Raw genomic sequence first — 20,241 nt, 5'->3', positions numbered from 1 at the left:
TCCAGAAACCATACTGATAGCCAGTTGACATGAAATCATGAAATTATAAATTAATCAGCACATTTGGCTGCAAAACATTGCCAGCAACTGAATGATTTCTGTCATTGTGATATGGTTTTTGTAGTTAATTAAAAAAAAAAAAAAATAACATGGGAAATTCAAGATGAAACAATGAGAGACAATGCTGATACATGGAGCATGGCTTGCAGTGTTTCTCTCTGAGTTTCACAACTGCTGTTTATATGGCTCAGTCAGCAAAGCCTTTACATCATATTGAGGCTCTGAGTGGCTTCAGAGGCATTGCTCAAGAGACAGAAAAGAATGACTCTGGCCACCTTAGCTATAAACACGCATTTTGTCATTCACTGGATGTAGTGAGGGCATTGGGAAGAACAATGGAGCCTTAACGGTGACAAAGTTGCTCTGTTACTCAAGCCACTGTGGAAAAGGTTGAATGCACAATACATTTTCCCCAGCATTCAGCAAAAACAGGAAATGGTTTCTCTAGCCTCTGCAGAAAAAGAGGTTTTTTTTTTTTTTTTTTTTTTTTTAGAACAGACCGCTTAAGTTGAACCATTTGGGCTTTTTCCTCCATATGTAGCATCAGCGGCATGAGACAACCCCTTAACAACACAGTGTCATCACATCCAAGCATAAAAGAAAATAAAGAAGTAGTAGTGTCTGGATGCAATGATGGATTGCAATCTTACAAAATGACACCTGCAAATTGATTTAATTTTTTTTTAAATTAAAAATGCTGCTTTTTAGCTGCATTTTTCCTCAGCAGAAATAATAGCTTCTCTCTTGACCAAAACTGATCTTCATCACATGCGCTGCTTAATATGGACTCATGACCTGGGTTCTACAATAGTCTGCAGTTTTATCTTTGGTAAGCATAAGTGCTTTCAAAACGGTGTATGTGCGTATACTTTGAGCTTTTGCAAAAATGTTGAAGTCTTTGAAATTGCCTTGCACCACTCTGGGAAAACAGATGGCTTGTTTAGAATGGGAAGAGACCTGGTCCAAAACCTTTAGAGGCTGATATGACCCAATCAGCTGCCCTGCTATCAGTGTTTTGGCAGAGCTGCTTTTCTATCCACCACCAGTGTTATCACAGCAGCCTTTTTTTTTTTTTTTTTTGGTGGGAAAACATGGGTGTGCCACTGTTTTGATGAGTGTTATTGACCTTGAAATCAAAACAAGAGATTTTGTCTGGGAAGAGTCTGCTGTACACAAACAGGAGATTATACATCACGACAGGTGATTTGATTTATTTGCAATCACATCAATAGCAAGCACTGTTTGATTTGTATTGGTCCCAATCAAAGATAGACTGGACCCAATCACTGGATGGCAACTTGATAAACAGTTGTATAAAGTTGCATCAAAGTGGTTTGATCTAACTGGTCCTGGTTGCACTATTTCCGTCCAATCAGATGGTGGGAGCTGACATCCTGTCCATGTTTCTTGCTAATTACTTCTGAATCATTCATCATTCAGTCCCTGCCTCCACCCTTCCAATCACAACATCCCTCTGCCTCTTTTAAACCATGGGGAAGGAATGCCACGGTGATTGTCCATGTACATCAGCGCCCCAACCACAGCTCTTTCACACTCTGCTTTCCCTTTGCTTTGCCAACTATCAATATCCAAAAGACTTTTCACGTCCATTCAAATTCTCCCAACATGCTTTTCAGAAAATTCCCCTCAAAGGACTCCCCTTTTCTAAAGTTCCCCTCAGGAGAGGATAAAAGCGTCGGATTTACAACTTCAAAGAACTTTTAATCTCATATTTGCCTTGGCAAGATCTCCAATTCACCCGGCAGGAAGTCGCCAAACCTCCTCTATTGTTGAGGTGTGATCTAACAGTCAGGAATTATATTATTCCAAAAAGCCTGTGCTTAGCCAGTGTTTAATTTGCAGCATTAGACTACACAAATAAAACAACCCAAGCTTAATCAGAACCCCAGCATGCCCCAAAGGGAAAGAGAGAAAACCATCAGCAGTTTGTTCTCTTGAAATTTAAAAGTTTGGGAAAGAAAAGAATCTTTGATTGACAGCGAGACATATCAAATTGCCTATGGAGAGAAAGCGGAGAGGACACATATGACTGCTCCCTGTAATAGTATTAACTGGAGCTCCAGATTAAAGCTGGACAGTCAGGTAGGGGACACTGACAGAATGTATGGGTCCTGTGTTATTTGAGTTGAAGAATGCAGGACTGTATAAAAACAACTTCTCAGGTTCCGCTCATGCATATTCTGCTGTGACTACATGTATATTTTGACAGTGCATCCATGACCTTCATGGTCAAAGGGACTGAACATAAAACTGTGAGTTCCTTTGAACAAAAACACCATCATCCCACTTGTGCACTGCGTAATGGCATAGTTGAAATACCTGAGCTGCTACAGTCCTCAGTTTTGGTCTTAAAGGACCATAACAGTGATTCTGCATGTTTAATATCCACAAAATAGATATACTGTACTTCAAGTTTCTGCTGATCTTTTGATCTTTTCCTCAAGCATTCATACTGTAGAACTCCATTCATCCATTCCTTCCACTAAGATATGGAAATGAACTTTCAAGATCACACACTTTCTTCACACCAGTATTCCAGCACAGTAATAAAGTTGTCCGCATTATTTTTCCTAAAAGCAGCAGCACTGTTGTGTTTTGATTGGGCAGAGAGAAGAGTCTCTCTGCAGTAAAATAGTTCCCATTGAAATGTTTGCTTTACACAGCCAGTGGTTTATGAATGGTGATGACTTTGTCGGCCGCAGAAGTAGAACATTATAAGATGTTTCAACCAAAAACTCACATTTAAAACTGAATGATTTTGATTATATGTTGTGAAATCTTGAGCACCCCTGCATGATTTGCAAAATGGTTTGTTGCGATGTAAAATGTGGCTAAATTGTAGTAAATGGGTCAAAGATTCAAAATCACTGGTATGGTCCTTTAACTTTTCCTACTTGTAGGAAACATAACCTTGAAATTAATGGTGTTAATATATCAAACAGATATGATTTAATATGGCAGTTTTTTAAATGCCTTCAGTCTAATAAATAATCTCTGCCTCTCTGGCAGGCATAAGCAACACTTGAACTCTGGCTTGAGCTCAGGTATTTCAAGAGCTTTCATTTCACTTGAGGTAATTAAGAAAAATGTGACTGTTGCAGAAATATTACAAACTGACAGCCCTGGTGAAGTACACAAAAATCTAAGTAATTTTATATTTTTTTCTCTGCCTTTCACAGGGAAAGGGGACATGGTGGTGGACAGTGAGGTTGTCCTAACCAAAATGAAGCTCTTCAACAACTTTCACGAGACGCTCCTGATGGCCGACGATTCTGCGTCCACCATCTCCATGGTGTCGGTTTCTGAGCAGGACATCTCAGAGCCTGTCAAAGCCTCCAAGGTGAATTCCAACGTTGACAACATGTCTGGACAGCCTCTGATGGAGTCAAGCTCAGACTACCTGTCAGCCATCTTCTCGGACTCTCAGCTGCCCAGGCTGTACAAATTTGAGTCAGAGGACTCTGGAGTGGAGCTGCCCAGTGGAGCCAACTCACCGTCCACCCCAACAGGCTCTGAACAGAGCTTTGTGGTTCACAGCCGAGAGTCCTCCTGTGACTCCTGCAACTTGAACTCTGATCCTACCATTATGCCTGAGACACTAATCACACATGAACAGAGCTCTGAGATCAAACAGGCCTCAGCGGATAGCACTCTGATTGCAACTGTGGACACTCAGGAGAATGTTCCTTTAACATCAGAGGAACTCAGCTCCTCAGTTAAGAGGGTAGACTTGCACATAACTGAGGATATGGATATGGACCATTGCAGAGCTTTTGGAAGCCAAACTGAAAAAGATGAAGAGAAGTCTGAGCAGCTTGAGGAGAGTAATGATGTGACTGAAAGGGTCTACTCCGAAGATACGAGGCCTAGGAGCCAGTCCTCAACTGAAGCCTGTGATGACATGACAGGCCATGAGTTTGAGCAGAGGCCTTTAAGGAAGAGCACCACGAGTGACAGTCTTGAGGAGTACATGGAGGAATGCTGTAGGCTCAGTGAGGTAAGAGGAACATCATATCCAATCCCGTTTACTTCAAAATTTTCATATCCAACATATCAGCACTCAGGAACACAGATACTGCCTAAATGGGATAGTTGCCCATTTCTTGTAAAGTGATGTGAAGTCCACCTCAGTGGCAGGAGGCTAACAGTTAGCATTTGGAGCATCAAGTCAGTATCCAGCACTCAGTAACAATGACAGGAAGACAGAGCCACTACTGTCCTACAGAACAGCTGGGGGGAAGTGAAGTAATATCACATTTTCCAAAATGGGTAAACATTGACTTTTGATCATCAATCAAATCATAGATGTAGTCATGTTGAATTTAACATTAAGTGTAATTCTAATTACTGATACAAATTCTAATTCTAATTCAAGGTAATTCAGGAACAATAATACCAAAAAGTGCTATTTAGCTCCAACACCATACTGAAAAATCTAATTGTTAGCATCATAGTGCTTAAAATGATTGTTGAATAAGAATTATTACACAGTGTTATTTAGGTTTCCTCCAGACTTAAGAAAAGCCCTTTTGGGTGAACACACTAGTTTACATCCTCTGTTATTTTCGCTCTAATTTTAAACCCTTCCCAGCCTCTGTGTCACCAAGTAATTATCTCACTACAAGTTAAATAAGGATCTCTGAGTCAATATATTTTCCTGAGTGTGTCTCAGAGTGTACTTAAAAGTGGAGATCCTTCTTTTTGTGGATATTCTCTCTTTGACCTTTTGCTTTGACCTCTTCCTGTCCCACAGGCGTGACAAAAAGCAACTATATTCATTCATAAGGACCCGCAGTGGCGTGTTTTCTATTGAGAGCTTGCCAATAAGGCCTGCGGTTTCATTCATGCTACAGCACAAAAAGGAGGCATCTCTTTTTCATGTCCAGAATGAGAATACAAAGTGTGCTCTACTAGGAGAGCACCTGACAGCTGTGGAGGCTGCAAAGTCATAATCACCTATTTGATATCCTGAAAACATCATAGTCAAGCCTCAAGTCTGTCTTTCATTACATGCAGCTATTAGGCTGGGAATTTGATACAGCCTTAAGTTTTTTCCACATGAATGCCTGGTGTTGTTTTAGATTTCAGGGGGAGAAATAGTTTAGTTTTATTGGGTAAATCATACTAACAAAATGGCTAATACACCTTACAAGCACTGATGTGGCTCCCAGAAAGAAAAAACAATTTTAAGAGATTTACAAAGAGTAAATTCCCTGATTTGTAACACTGTTCTATTTGATCGCCATTTTGAATCAGTTTGAAGTGAGGGAGATGAAGGGCGAAACTATTAAACTTGTGTGTGTCAAAAAAGCATGAACCTTTTCAAAGTAAGGATGATATCCCACATTCTAAGCTGTAGGTTTGAAAACACACAAATGAAGGTGTTAGCCCAGGGCTACGTGTGGTTTTAGACAGGTGAGAACACCAATTCTGTTGCAGACAACACAAACAAATCGTATTTCTCATGAAAGGCTGGGATATGGTCCAAGTCCAAGAGAACCACAGTACACTTTATTACAAGTGAGAACATGATCTGACCTAATTACAGTAGTGCAACCAAGATGCTAATGCTGTGAAAATAATGGACAAACATTATAACAATGAGGTGAAAGCCTCTGTAGAAATATGGTCTGGTGACAACATTTCATGATATTTTTTGAAACATAAAAATACATAGCTCCACAGTTTGACGTTGTTGCTCCACTGTTCCAATCCTGTAATTAATATGTGCTGTTGTCTGCAGCTGACTTTCAGAGTTTTCTCGTAAAATTTCTATCCAATAGATCAATGAGCTCTTTGATCACACGCCACGTGTTTACGGATTTTGGTTTGCTCAAAGAGCCACATGAATATTAACCAGAGCTAATGAAAAATACACCAAAGCAGAAACTTCATGCCTAAATCAGACCAAAGCAAGCAATCTGAGCAAGCAAACTAAGGCAAAAAAAGATATCAGTCAGTCAATGAACCAATCAATCCACATTTAGTTGTGATACCCAAGAGACATCCAAAGCAACAGTACAGATTTGATAGATTCTTTAACCTTACATCACAGCATTCGAGGTGGTCAGGCTCCTCAAACAAATGCGAGGCTGTACTTCAAAGCTTCTGATATCTCAACACATCCTTCCCATCTCTCCCTCAAAGACCTTTCACAACAATGTCAAGTTCAAAGGCCTTGCTAAAGACAAGGCTTTTATTATTGCCGGCCGGCAGATCATACAAAGTGAAACATGCGAGCCAGCTACATGCGGGCAGAGGTGGTAATGGGGAGAGGGCATGCGTTACAGTGTAGAGCAGCTTTCTCATGGGCCCGCATGTCATGCAGCACCTGTTCATCTGCGCTGAGTGACTGTGAAGATTTCTGTGGTGATACTGTCGCCGACTGCTGGCCCCTCTCTCATCTGGGCCCTCCCTGTTTTCCAAGTTCCAAACTTGGCGGCCTACCTGGACGCATCAAACAGGTGTCAAATAGCTCAAATTACTCACATATTTATCTAGATAAAGGCCCTTTGATAGGTCCTTGGGGCCCCTGTGAAGTGATGGCGGGTGGCAGAGGTTTTTAGGGGGCCCACCATAGCTGGGTTTAGGGGTACAGTGCTGACAGGCAATTAGGTGCTATGGCCCTCACAGTCATCATCTTAGCTTGTCACCACAGCTAATAATATAATTCCTTTGGCTGTTAAATGGGACTCAGTAGTCCAGGGAAGAGACATTTGGGAAAGGACCTTTTTCTCCTGCCTCAAATTTGTGAACATCGAGGACTCTTTGTCTCTTTTTTCTCTGCAACTCTTTTCCTCTTTCTCAACGTGGAGTACAGTTTTTGACAGCAAGATGTACACAAGGTGGTGCAGTACCCGGTTTGCCTCTGTTACTATGACAAGAAAATGCAAACACTGTCAGTAGGCATAAAATACAACATGGGGGAATTCCATCATCGTTGCAGGCCTCAAGCTTCAGATGCGGAGGTGTAGTCAGTGATTTCATAGCAACTGCATTTCTAACATCAGGGAGAAACGCTGATCATATGGACCTGTTTAGCTGCGTGTCTGATCTCACACTCGGCATCCATACTGGGGAAACCACCGGGAATTCAAAGCATACTTTCCTCATCAGCATTACAGTGTGAAATATGGCGCAATTAAAACACAAAGCCTGGATGCTGGCTGTCTCTGGTTTACTTGAATTCCTCAGCTGGAGAACATAAATAGCATTAATGTGCATCAACTATGCCTCTTGAAGAGATTATTCAATTTGGTTGGCGTTTGAAGTGCTTTATCTGGCGGACACCACAGGACAGTTTTCATGGTTGAAGCCTGCTGGAGAATTAAAAAACATCAGAGAAACTGTCTTTCAAGTGACTATAGTGTTAATTTTGTTGATTAAAACTAGGACTTAAAATATTTGTTAACTTACTTCTTCCTGGATGAAAACAAGGATAAAACTATCCAAAAATTAACCTTTGTTAACAAAAAGGAACCCGCAGTGAGGAAATATAATTGTGTTTCCGTCAGCAAATAAGAAACAACAGAAACAAAAATGCCAGATACAGATGAATTAAAACACAGCTTCTGACCTCAGTTGGGAGGAGAAGAGATATATAGGTAAACTTTACTTTTAATATGACAGTATAAAAAGCTAGCTGAATTTAAAAAAAAAAAAAAAAAAATCATACAAGAATATAATAATGAAAGTAGATCAGTCTATGAGTAAAGGTAACTAAACACTAGATTTAGAATAAAACTTTTGACTAAAACCACCTGAAGTTTTTGTTGACAAAAGCTGGACTAAAATTATCAGATAATGTCACAGAATCTACAATGCATTTAAATCAAAAGACTAAATATAGACTGTTGTCCCATTTGGACAGGGGATTAGTTTTACAGGGGACGTCGGGTAATTTGGTATATCAAAGGTCTTGGCTATTTTGCAGAGGACCTTATTGATTCTTTCAGAGAAAATGACCCTTTTCCACCTTTCGTCACAAACGTGCAACTAACGTGCCTTTGCCAGTGCTGACTGCTCTGACACTCTGTTGTTATGGACGTATCAAAAAAGTCTCACTGATTGAACTGGCAGAGGTAGCCAAACAAAACCAACAAGTTATACTGCCTGTTGGGAGTCTGTCTTGACAAAAATGAAGAATGTGAATGTGAAGAATGAATGTGAAGAGAGCCCGATCCTGCAAGTTGTTTTGATGGATGGCTGTACTGACGGTTTCAGGTAGCTGCGCCCAGCTCTTTAATATTGGGAAGAGATTCTAATCCTGGGTGCATGAAATCACAGACTGTGTGTCGGTAATTAAAACGCGAGCGTCGCTTTGAAAACTAATAGCATCCAAGTAGGGCTCATGTGCGATGTGTCAGAAGAGGGAAACTGGAAACACAGCATGCCTCAGTCACCGCTGACCCACTTCTCTGTTCACGTTACCATCCCAAAACACCTTTCATGTCCAAGCGAAGGCAAGGCAAACGAACTAATCCAGGCACGTACCGTTCCTCCCTGAGTGCTTTGAAAGATATAGGAGCTCTATCTTCCCCTCACTCCACAGATTGTGTTGAAAAAAAAAATGGGGTCAGGATGGGAGAACCAGCATATGTGAACTGCTCGTACCTTTTCCCCCTATCTGGATTCACAACCCACATCTGGTGCCTCATTCCTTTCCAACACTGTCATGTTTAGGAAAGTATTTTGGATGCAGCCGAGATGATGGAAACATCATCAAGTGAGGGCCAGAAGAGGCCTCAGTTTTCCACAGTGATCTTGGGTGTTATTGCTTTATCAGGCTCATATTTACAATGATTTGGTATGATAAGGGAGAAAAATGCAATGATAAAGCCTTAGTGAAGGAATTCACAACTGTTTTTGATATTGCCTCATTTTTCACAGCATGGCTTCTTTATTTATTTTGAGAAAACATCCTCGTTAATGGCCATGGTAAATAAATTGCTCTGTCTCACATGCTCACAACTCCCACTATCACATTCCAAAGGATATGATAAAAGCAACAAGAGAATGGGAAAATCGAGACGCCATTAAGTTTTTACTACTAAAAGTCAGTCTTTGTAAAATGGTGGTAGTCTTACATCACGCATTATACAGTGTGCTCCACTGTTAGCATGGAGCTACTGATCAGGACTATGTTGAGTGATATAAATAGGATGCAGGAGCTAATGATGTAGCAGGGCACACACGGATGACTTTGATATTTTTTTCATTATTAAAAGGGATTGAAAACAGTACAACATGCACACATTGTTAACTTCTTAACTGATATCCCCAACAACTATGACCATTTAAAAAGTCGTAGTTGCACCTTATGCTTTGAGGCAGCTTTTATTAATCAATGGTGGAAAGAGGACTACAATTGGCATGTAGAAGTACTGTCACTCTGCTGATACACTATATTACCAAAAGTATTCGCTCACCTGCCTTTACTCATACTATGAACTGAAGTGCCATCCCATTCCTAACCCATAGAGTTCAATATGATGTCGGTCCACCTTTTGCAGCTATTACAGCTTCAACTCTTCTGGGAAGACTGTCCACAAGGTTGAGGAGAGTGTTTATAGGAATTTTTGACCATTCTTCCAAAAGCGCATTGGTGAGGTCACACACTGATGTTGGTCGAGAAGGCCTGGCTCTCAGTCTCCGCTCTAATTCATCCCAAAGGTGTTCTATCGGGTTCAGGTCAGGACTCTGTGCAGGCCAGTCAAGTTCATCCACACCAGACTCTGTCATCCATGTCTTTATGGACCTTGCTTTGTGCACTGGTGCACAGTCATGTTGGAAGAGGAAGGGGCCCGCTCCAAACTGTTCCCACAAGGTTGGGAGCATGGAATTGTCCAAAATGTTTTGGTATCCTGAAGCATTCAAAGTTCCTTTCACTGGAACTAAGGGGCCAAGCCCAGCTCCTGAAAAACAACCCCACACCATAATTCCTCCTCCACCAAATTTCACAGTCGGCACAATGCAGTCTGAAATGTACCGTTCTCCTGGCAACCTCCAAACCCAGACTCGTCCATCAGATTGCCAGATGGAAAAGTGTGATTCATCACTCCAGAGAACGCGTCTCCACTGCTTTAGAGGCCAGTGGCGGCGTGCTTTACACCATTGCATCCGACGCTTTGCATTGCACTTGGTGATGTGTGGCTTGGCTGCAGCTGCTCGGCCATGGAAACCCATTCCATGAAGCTCTCTGCGTACTGTACTTGGGCTAATCTGAAGGTCACATGAAGTTTGTAGCTCTGTAGCAATTGACTGTGCAGAAAGTCGGCGACCTCTTTGCACTATGCGCTTCAGCATCCGCTGACCCCTCTCCGTCACTTTACGTGGCCTACCACTTCATGGCTGAGTTGCTGTTGTTCCCAAACGCTTCCATTTTGTTATAATAGAGCTGACAGTTGACTGTGGAATATTTAGGAGCGAGGAAATTTCACGACTGGATTTGTTGCACAGGTGGCATCCTATGACAGTTCCACGCTGGAATTCACTGAGCTCCTGAGAGCGGCCCATTCTTTCACAAATGTCTTGTTTCACAGTCTGCATGCCTGAGTGCTTGATTTTATACACCTGTGGCCAGGCCAAGTGATTAGGACACCTGATTCTGATCATTTGAATGGGTGAGCGAATACTTTTGGTAATATAGTGTATTTGACTGCAGTAGAAGTAGAAGTACTGTTCCTCTGCTGGTATCTGACTGCAGTAGAAGTAGAAGTAGCACAGTAAAAATCTACTGCAGTAAAAGTCCAAAGTGTCTCATTTAAAATGTGCTGGGAGTAGAAGTGACTCAGCTCCTTTTTCTAAACAGTAACTGTGTTAGCTGGGATCTTTTCCATGCAGTTAGAAAAGGAGGAGAGAACACGCTGCAAACTACATGCTTTTAAAGGGGCATTACACTCAACTGAAGTGAGGACCCTCTAGACTCAGCTGACACATGTGGAATAAGCACATAATTATTATGGTTGAGTCTACATGGTTCTCATCACCAGACCAACTCATTTATATTTTCCCCATTTTTTCCCATGCTTTTCCCCATTTTTTGCCAGCTGAAAAATGTTCATAGTAAAAAAAAAAAAAAAAAAAAACGCAAATAAAATAATAACAAACCAACAAAGAAGAGGCAGGTTCCTCTTCTCATCTTTGCTGACGGAGCTTTTATTGTGAAAGGTTCCACAATCTGTCATTGGTCATTTGTTCTCTGTAATGGATCGGATTTAAAATCGTGTGAAGCACAACACTCAAGAAAAAAAGTGCTTCAGTTAAAGTGAAATTATTGACTTAAAAAAATACTTTAAAAAGTACAAGTACACAGAAAAGCCATTTAACTAAGGAGAAATAAACTGATGGAAAGGACTTCCCCATCCCCTTTATGGATGAGTTAACAAATGAGCTAATCTCCCAGCAGCTTTCTGTAGTCTTTGTGTGAGACACATAGTCTTTCTCTTCTCTGTCCCTAAAACCATTCCCACACATAACACATTGTTGTCCCTTGACTCACAGGGACAGAGGAAATGCAGAGGAAGGCACGCAGGGTGTGTGTGTGTTTGTGTCTGTTTGCCTTTTTCAAAATTGGTTTTTGCACGTAAATAGGGGGTATTCCTGGATCCCAATCACTCTTTCCGTCCCTGGATCCCTCATCATGATCTCTGGGGGCCATGGATAAGATCAGCCCATAGCCTGCTAACATAACCGTCCTGGCCGGGAAGGCCTCTAATTACAGGCTGTCTCATATACCCCTCCCCATGACCGACTAGCCCAAATGAAGAGAGGGTCATATCCGGGATGGAATACCCCTCCTTATCTTAATAAGCCACCGGTAAACTAGTCCAGATCTAGTCGCTGGAGACTGATGATTCACCAGGTGAGGAACCCCACGTGCTAGAAATTTGATCTTAAGTTATGGTCCATGTGGTCCCCCACCTCAGATGATGTGACACAGTTTGACTGAGCTCATATGTATTACAGTTATCAAGAATGCCTTCAGCCATTATTATTCCTGGCCTAGATCCAGTGGAGAGTTTTAATGTCCCATGATCGAAATGCATTTGCAAAGGCCTGTCTTTCTTGCAGTTGCTGTTGTTGATTGAAAATTAACACAAATTACATCCTAGAGATATGGAATAAATAATCTGTGTTTAGTTCAGAAATGGAGCAAGTTTGGGGTCTTTTTGCTCAATGAAGTTCAACATTTCTAGACATATTTCTAAGAATAGTTGCCCAGTTAGAAGTAACTGAACTTATGACAAGGTTTGTTTTGATTTACAGTAGAGGCTAATTAACTTCAAATGTATTATGAATGAAAGTGTGAAAGAAAGCACTGGGCTGTAAAAGCTGTCATGTGGGAACTGGTTCAAGGTCAAGCTCATGTGTGAACCACAGAGGGCTTCTCCATCAGAGGAAATGAGTGATGTCAGTCTTCCACTCTGTTATGGCTTGTGTCCCATTGTTTGGCCAGCATTTTCATCCCAGGTCCCAGTTCCCTGACTGGAGTTTCACCGTCAGCAGCATGGGAAAGGGGCTTTGGAGGGGCGGGAAAAGACCCCGACCTGAGCTCACATCCTGCTTTTGTTGGGACACTTTTAGGAATGTTGACTATTATATAAATATTTGCTCAAAATTTCCTTTTCGTACTTCTGAAAAATGTGAACATCTGCGCCTCCTGGGCAAGCGGTGGCACGCCACAGCAAACAGATGCACACACACACACACACACACACACACACACACACACACACACACACACACACACACACACACACACACACACACACTGAGTTCTAAACTCTGGTTCCGAAGCCACTTCAACTTTGTTTTACACAGTTGCAAATATTTTATCTAAATCCAAAATGACTGCAACAACACTCCTCTCAGTACCATAGATCATGTATCTTTGTGTTGAAATACCTTCATTGCAGAGTCAGATTCAGTAGGAAGACTTGTGACGCTGTGGGCACTCCTGATATATTCCACAGTTTTGTTACTGCATTTTGGATACAAAGGTTAACTGAAAAAGATCCTGTGTGGACTCTAAATGTTACATTTTTCTCCAAAATATAATAATAAAACTGTGGAATACATTATGAGGGGCCATAGTGTTGTGAATAGTGGGGGGAATCACTGGGAAACAGGTGATACAATACTTTCAGGATATTTTACAGGCAGTTCTGCAATATGCAATGTATTGTAAAATCAGCTATTACACATTACAATATCTGTAACCAAAGAGGAAAAAATACCCTGGAAAATACAAAATATTTTTCTAGTAAGCATTAATCAGCCGTTTCTTTCAGCGTTTTAATCTGCACACTGACCGCAACATGAACATGACAGAACAGCTGCAGTTTAAATAACCTAAAGCAGGAAACAAATAACGTCTGTAGGAAGTAATATGTGCACCTGTGCAAATGAATTTGAAAACTCAGATATCCATATTGCCACAAGTAAATTGATAACGCATCACAAGAGGAAGCACATTTTGCATTGGTCCAGCCATCTGATCAACTTTTTTTGATACTCAGCACTTAAACAAAAGATGGGTAGATGTCTTTTCTGCCATGGGAACATGGCCAATAAGACTCAAAATAATTAATCAAATACAGCAACTACAACTAAATACTCATACAATGATCCTGATCATTAACTTGACCTCCTGATGAGGTCAAGTTAACTGCGTCACCCATAATGCTTTTTATTTCATATGCCTTCTGGACAAGTTAGCATGAATTTATTGAGAGACAAGCTGCCTGTGGCAATGGAATTCTTTTGCATGTTTTCATGTGGATTTGAAGCAGTAAAACTGACTTGAAGTTATGTGGTTCACATACAGCAGTGCTTTGGAAGCTGTAAAATATCCTGATAAGAACAGTCCAGCGTGTTAATGTGCAGAACACAGTAGATCATTCCTGACAGGTTACATCACCTGACATAAGAGTTCTGGTGGTTTTTTAACCTGTGTTTACCCAAAGATGACTAAGCATCTTTTCCAACATGCAATAAACCCCCTGCCTTATATTTACATATTTGTAGTGGCCTGCTTTTGGCCCTGGAGCAGCTGTACTGCAGTGTCTGCAGATCAAGCTGGGGACTGATGATTGTCAGTAGAGGAGAAGAGACTGCTGCTCTCAGTTCAGACAGAATGAAATGTCTCCATTGAATGATGGGTGCGATAAAAAAGAACAAAAAAAAAAACATACCACACAACAAATACAACAACGTACAAAGACATACAAAAAATGGCAGTCAAGTTTTCAGGAACAGAGGTATAGTCATCTGACATTTAAACTATTGGGGTAAAGGCAAAAAAATGTACAAATATGTTCAATAACTAGGGTTTCAGTTTATACTAATGCTCCTTGGTGCGTCAGGCTTATATATAGTTGGAAAGAGTCACTTACATGTAACCAAGTTACATACAAGTAATTCATGTGAACTTCCTTAAATATTTACAAGCACTTAAAATTGATAATTATTTGTAAATTGTTAACATAGAGTTATGATCATATTTGTAAGTAGGTGGAATATGTACCTGTTGGAATGATAATCTTCTAAATATCTATTAATGCCGTGTATGTTATTTGTTAAGGTGCTTTATTATACGCGTTTTATTGTTGTATGATGACTTAAATGTTTCAGAGCCTTCTCCACCCTGACCAGATAACATTTTGGCATAACATTGAATTTATTTTAATGTCGGACATGCTTTGCCAAGAAAACCAGCTTTCAAAACCCGTGTGGTTTGAAAGCCAACTCAAAGGAGAACATATGACTGCTGATTTGTGGCTGTTTATTGTCTTGACTAACTTGACTAACCTTCTCGGTTGTCCAGGTCCAGCAGGCGAGCTCCAACCCGCTGGGCTCAGGCCTGGGCTACCTGGAGCACATCTGCCAGCTCATCGAGAAGATCGGCCAGCTTCAGGAGGCCAACCTCCGGCTGCAGAGGCACATCTGTGGCCTGCAGAAGGACAGCAGGATGACCAAGACCAAAGAGGTGTGTGACGGCTAAAATAGCATCTCTCTCTATCTCTCTCACCCCCTCCCCCACCCCCCTCTCTCTCTCTCTCATGTGGGTGGGTCTGCCTTTAGAGCAGTCACGCAGTGGTACTACCAGCTTGCCAGGGAAAAGACAACAGCAGCAACATGAACAGGCTATGGGATACTGCAGATAAAAAGGAGAAAATACACCATAAAATCACAGTAATAACATCAAGAGACTGGTCCCAATTCCCAGAATAAGCCTTCATAGCAAGGAATATAAACTTTGAAAAGAAAATATATTCATAATGTTCAGCCAAAACGTAAAGACAAAGTACCAGTAATCCGTCTAATACAATACTGAACCAGGTTCTGCCAGAGACAATACAGACCGAGCAACTGAGGAGCGTGAACACTCTCATAAACTAAAAGGAATTTTCACACACTTTTCCACTTCAACGGAGCTTTGGTTATTAAATGTGCTTATTTTGTTGCTGAAGAACATGTGCAAAACATCTATTATTATACATTGGTTTTGTATAAGCACTGCGACAAATTGAGCTTTCTTGAGAGACTGTATGTCCATTATCTTGTTCCTCAGATTTTCTGCTGAGGGGGTTTGACTTTCTGTCGCTGGCGGTCTTTTCTTTGTCTGTCCAGCCATCCACGTTTCTTATCACTGCTCATGCTAACTATCCAGTTCTTCTTCTATTCATCCCAAAGAAACACATTATTCCCTGCGTGTCAGAGGGTTTTCCTTGGAAAACCTACCAGCCAGCAGGTGTTCAGCACTGCAAATGGGAAAGCTGTCATGAACCTGGCAGAGGCCGAATCTCTTTTGAGTTGGAAAGAAAAGCAAATGTCACGAATGTAGACTAGCTATTTATTCAAAAAAAGGGCAACAATTCATCAAAGTGCACCTGTTAATTAGATAAAAAATGAAATGCAGTTTTTATTAAGAACCTATATCCATTTCTGTCTGAAGTCTTGATAGCACTTTAGAGGACTCGATGGACTTAGAGTAAATAAAGTGCTATCTTCTGCCAACGAGTTGTATTCATTTGTCCTATTACAAATTATTAGGATGGATCAAAATGCTGTTAAAACTGTCTTCGCAGAGAAATAGATACATATTACTACGACCCAGATTTTGATAGTGTAGACAAACTCTGGGCCACAATCGTCTGACCCATTTTCTTTGGCAGAGAACAATACCATTTAGTAAAACTGAAGTAATAAACACAAAGAGAATGCTTTATAGCCCTCTAAAATTAAAAACACGTCCAAAGAACTCTATTTTTAGAATCACATTCACCCACTACACCGGGAAATGCTGCTTGTTGAGTATGCAAAAGTATCGTCAGCAGGGAATTCCAGCACATTTAGCTTTATTATGGTAGCTGGTATTCCAGTAAGTGCTCATAAAAGTGGTTAAAGTTGTCACAGTTAACAATGTGCGTAGGCTATGAAAAAACATCCAGCTTTCTTCAATCACTGATCTCAAACAGGATGACTACCTCGAGTGTTATCGCACTGCTGCAAAGAAAACACTAGTGATGTGATTTCGTAATGTTTTGTCAGAACTCTTGTTTTCTATGCCAGCGTAGTGCCAGGGTAAACCTGTGGGAGGGATTTTCAGCATGTGTGAAAAACAAAAACAAAACTTGATGGTGTTCATGGCTCAAAAGACAAAGTCCAACTTGGGCATTGGGTGCCATCACCTTGGACTCTGCTTTGTCAGTCTTGAGACATTCTACAGGCATCTCTAAATAAGAAGAATGCCATTTTCTTGTTCAAGACCTTGCTGCAATACAGGAAGAGGCTGGGGTGGGGTGGGTTCACAAAGCCTGGATTGAAACTAGTGCTGTAGGTTTGGGCCCGGGGGCCGGAAAAGCTTTCCACTGGAGCAATGGGTGAACCCAGCAGGAATCCAGGACTTCAAAGCCTTCAAAGACACCGAGAACACGAGAGAGCCAGAAAGACAGAAAGAGAGAAGAAAAGGAAGGCTTGATTTCATTCATTTCATTTACATAACGGCCTTTATGAAGTTTATCACTCCTTGTAAGCTTACAGGTTTAAGAAATATTTCCACAGTCACAGCAGGGGGACACTTGGGAGTTGAAAGTACCCAAATCCTGACTCTTGAGGGACGGACCACACCGGCTGCTCTCCCAGGCATTTCGTTCCTTTCCCCCCCTGCTGTCACGTCCTCAATGGCAAAGCCACAAGTGGAGACAAGAGATGACACATCAAAAGCGGGATAGCCCAGCCGGGACAATGTCTGAGGTCTCTGAATGGGCCACACTGACAGCCAGGGCTCCCCGTGCCCCTGACAATGCTGCTCCACCACGAGCACAGCTGGACACACGGATGGCAGAGGACAGACAATAAGCAGTTGCCACCGACTGTATGAGGACCCCCCGTCTACCCACCCCTTCCCCCATTTGTTTTAGAGCTGTCTAATCGTTAGACCACCCGGATGATTCATTTCAATACCATGGATATTAAAAGCAGGGTCAGACCAAGTGAGGCTAAACTGATAAACTGATGAGGCCAAAAGTGAACTCTTAAATATGAAATATGATTTTTAAAAATAGTTTTCATTGATTCTGATAGGTAAGTATTGGCACATAATATTCCATAGTGGCAGACTTAATCCAAAAATAGCTGTGTCAGTGAAAGGGTCAAATTCCATACACTCCAGGAGAGTGTAAATATCCCAGGTTAGGGAAAATTAGAATATACAGTTACTGATGCACTATGGAAACATGTCTTGTTTATCATACACCAGGTGTGGATAAAAGAATATTACATTTTGAGCAACATATTTTTCCCAATATGTAATATTCTTCTTCTTCTTCTTCTTCTTCTTCTTCTTCTTCTTCTTCTTCTTCTTCTTCTTCTTCTTCTTCTTCTTCTTCTTCTTCTTCCCACTTTTGCAAATGCACTATTCTCAAAATTCACCTTGTTTTTCCACCTCCCCCTCTTGCTCTTCTTCTCTTCATCTTCTCATTTGTCTCTTTCACACCCTTCAGTTACTTGGGGACAGGAAGGAGTGGACAGGACATTCCATAGTATTTGTATTCCCCTGAGTGGATGCATAATACCTCTAACTGGCCTATCCCACACTGAGAGGTCAAGGGTCTTTGCTGTAGCGTGGGCACCCCCTCTGAGGCCCTAAATGTGGGCTGCACCTCCTCATGAGGGCTAAGTACACACATGGGCTGGGCCATAATCGGGTTTAGACCTACAGTATATACTATTGCTCAGCATAGTGTATCCTATAGTGTTAGTATGCAGTGCTAGAGCCAAATATCTTCATGGAACATATGGATTATGTCTGTATTCTCATCATGTAATGGCTAAATTTACCAATAGGACAGTTTTTAAGAGCCGTTAACCCACTTAAAAATAAATTCATGTTTCAGGGTTTCATCAGAGATTTTTAATGTCCAATGAGGTTCTAAAGGCTGTTTCAAAGGGTTTTCCATCCAAACACAACACTAAATGATATACATATATATATATATATATTTTAATTCTATTCTGTTTTATTAGTACACAGTATGGGCTATTGGCAGCTGCAGTTAAAAAATATTGGTGTCATCACTGGCCACCAGCAAGGTGTGTGGCCACAGTCAAGCTGGTCAGGGGCTTTGGGAAGAGGTTTTAGAAAAACAAAAACAGCGTGGCAGAGCAAGACTTCAGCTCCTCTCTTCATCGTGCTACACATACCCATGATTTTCTGGAAATATAAACGACCCGTGGTTATGTAACAGAGATGAGAGAGCTGGGGCTTTTGTGTAAATACTGGAGAGGGAAAATTTGTGTATGTGTCTTTGTGTCTTTGTGCATGTGTGTGTGTGTGTGTGTGTGTGTGCAGGCTCACGTGTTGTTTTAGAGGCCGCTTTGCACCTTGCCTGCACTGTAGGTGAAAGGTAACTCCAGAGCAGGGAAGGAGATTATTTTGCAAAAAAAAAAATCAGGAAATGACTTCACCTAATGAGCCACTTGGGTTGCATGTGGAAGCCACACAGGTGGGGTGTGTGTGCATATGAGTGTGTGTATGCACGTGTGTGTTACCCGCTAGTCCATGCTTGAATGTGACAAAAGTTCCTCTTTCAGGCCACACTGTAAATATGATTCCACACAATGAAGCAGGAAAAAACACATCTCATCCCCTGGCTTTCATCTCATCCGCATTACGTTACTGTTGCACATCATGCGTAGTTTGAACTATTATGGGATTTTACGTGGAAGTTGTGCGGCAGTTTCCTTTCAGCTGGGATGAGCGGATGTGGACTTCAATCGGACCTGAAGTGACTCAGTCATTTTTATTGTTCTCTTTCTTTTAGTCCAGGTTCAACTTAAAATACAGAAAGAATAGCCAAAAGATGAACACACACGTGCATAATCTCACTTAATGCAGTGAAAGTCTATAAAAAAAACAACAAAGCAACTCAAGTTTAAAGCACTTAAACACAATCACAACCCAAATATCACAGGTTTTAAACAAACATGGCTGTGACGCTGCCTAGATATGCACAGGGATCATAATACATTGCCTCTGCATCTTTACCAGATGTAGGAGGGCCCTTGCTCCATGGGAGATAAACAGTACAAAGGTCAAGTCTGAATTAAAATATACCTGTAATATTCAAGCCCATATAATTCCTGAGTTGACTTTATTCACACAATGTGAAAATACCACGAGTGAGTGAGTGCTTCAGCCAATCAGCAACTTTATGCCAGCGTTAGATGCTGTCAGTAACTGCTCTTTCACTCACACCACATAAAAATCAGGCCATGACACAAGTTCATTATGGATTTTCAAAAGTCAGTACTGATATTTTCATATGAAAACTCTCCAAAAATTCTTTCATTTATTCTCCCTTTTTTGCTGATTATTATATGTTTTCTCTCTTGTTCTGGTGTGAAAAATACTACTACTAATAATAGTAGTAGTACTAATAGTAGTAGTAGTAGTAGTGGTACTAATGATAAATAAAGAATAATATTCTTGCTAGGGTGGAAAAACCTTTGCAACAATATTTAGATCATGGTACACTAAAACCCTCCATTGAAATCAATACCACTAACACCACTACTCCAGATTATTAATATTATCATAACAAAAACAACTAGTTTTCATCTATGCATGGGATCTGATCAAAAGTTTTATCAGAA

The 20,241-nt window shown here is 41.0% G+C and overlaps 1 protein-coding gene across 1 annotated transcript in view; it reads left to right on the top strand.

The window, feature by feature from the left end:
* LOC115373173 (uncharacterized) overlaps nt 1–20,241 on the top strand; it is a 42,526-nt gene that overhangs the window by 10,443 nt on the left and 11,842 nt on the right. Inside the window, exons 2-3 of the mRNA XM_030071452.1 lie at nt 3,261–4,078; nt 14,909–15,070. Coding sequence (XP_029927312.1) covers nt 3,261–4,078; nt 14,909–15,070 — 980 coding nt within the window. The remainder of the gene's footprint in view (nt 1–3,260; nt 4,079–14,908; nt 15,071–20,241) is intronic.

The sequence above is a fragment of the Myripristis murdjan genome, chromosome 15 (genome assembly GCF_902150065.1).
Source record: "Myripristis murdjan chromosome 15, fMyrMur1.1, whole genome shotgun sequence".
NCBI classification, from domain to species: Eukaryota; Metazoa; Chordata; class Actinopteri; order Holocentriformes; family Holocentridae; genus Myripristis; species Myripristis murdjan.
The sequence above is the reverse complement of the archived record's forward strand: the minus strand, read 5'-3'. Positions and strand labels throughout refer to the sequence as shown.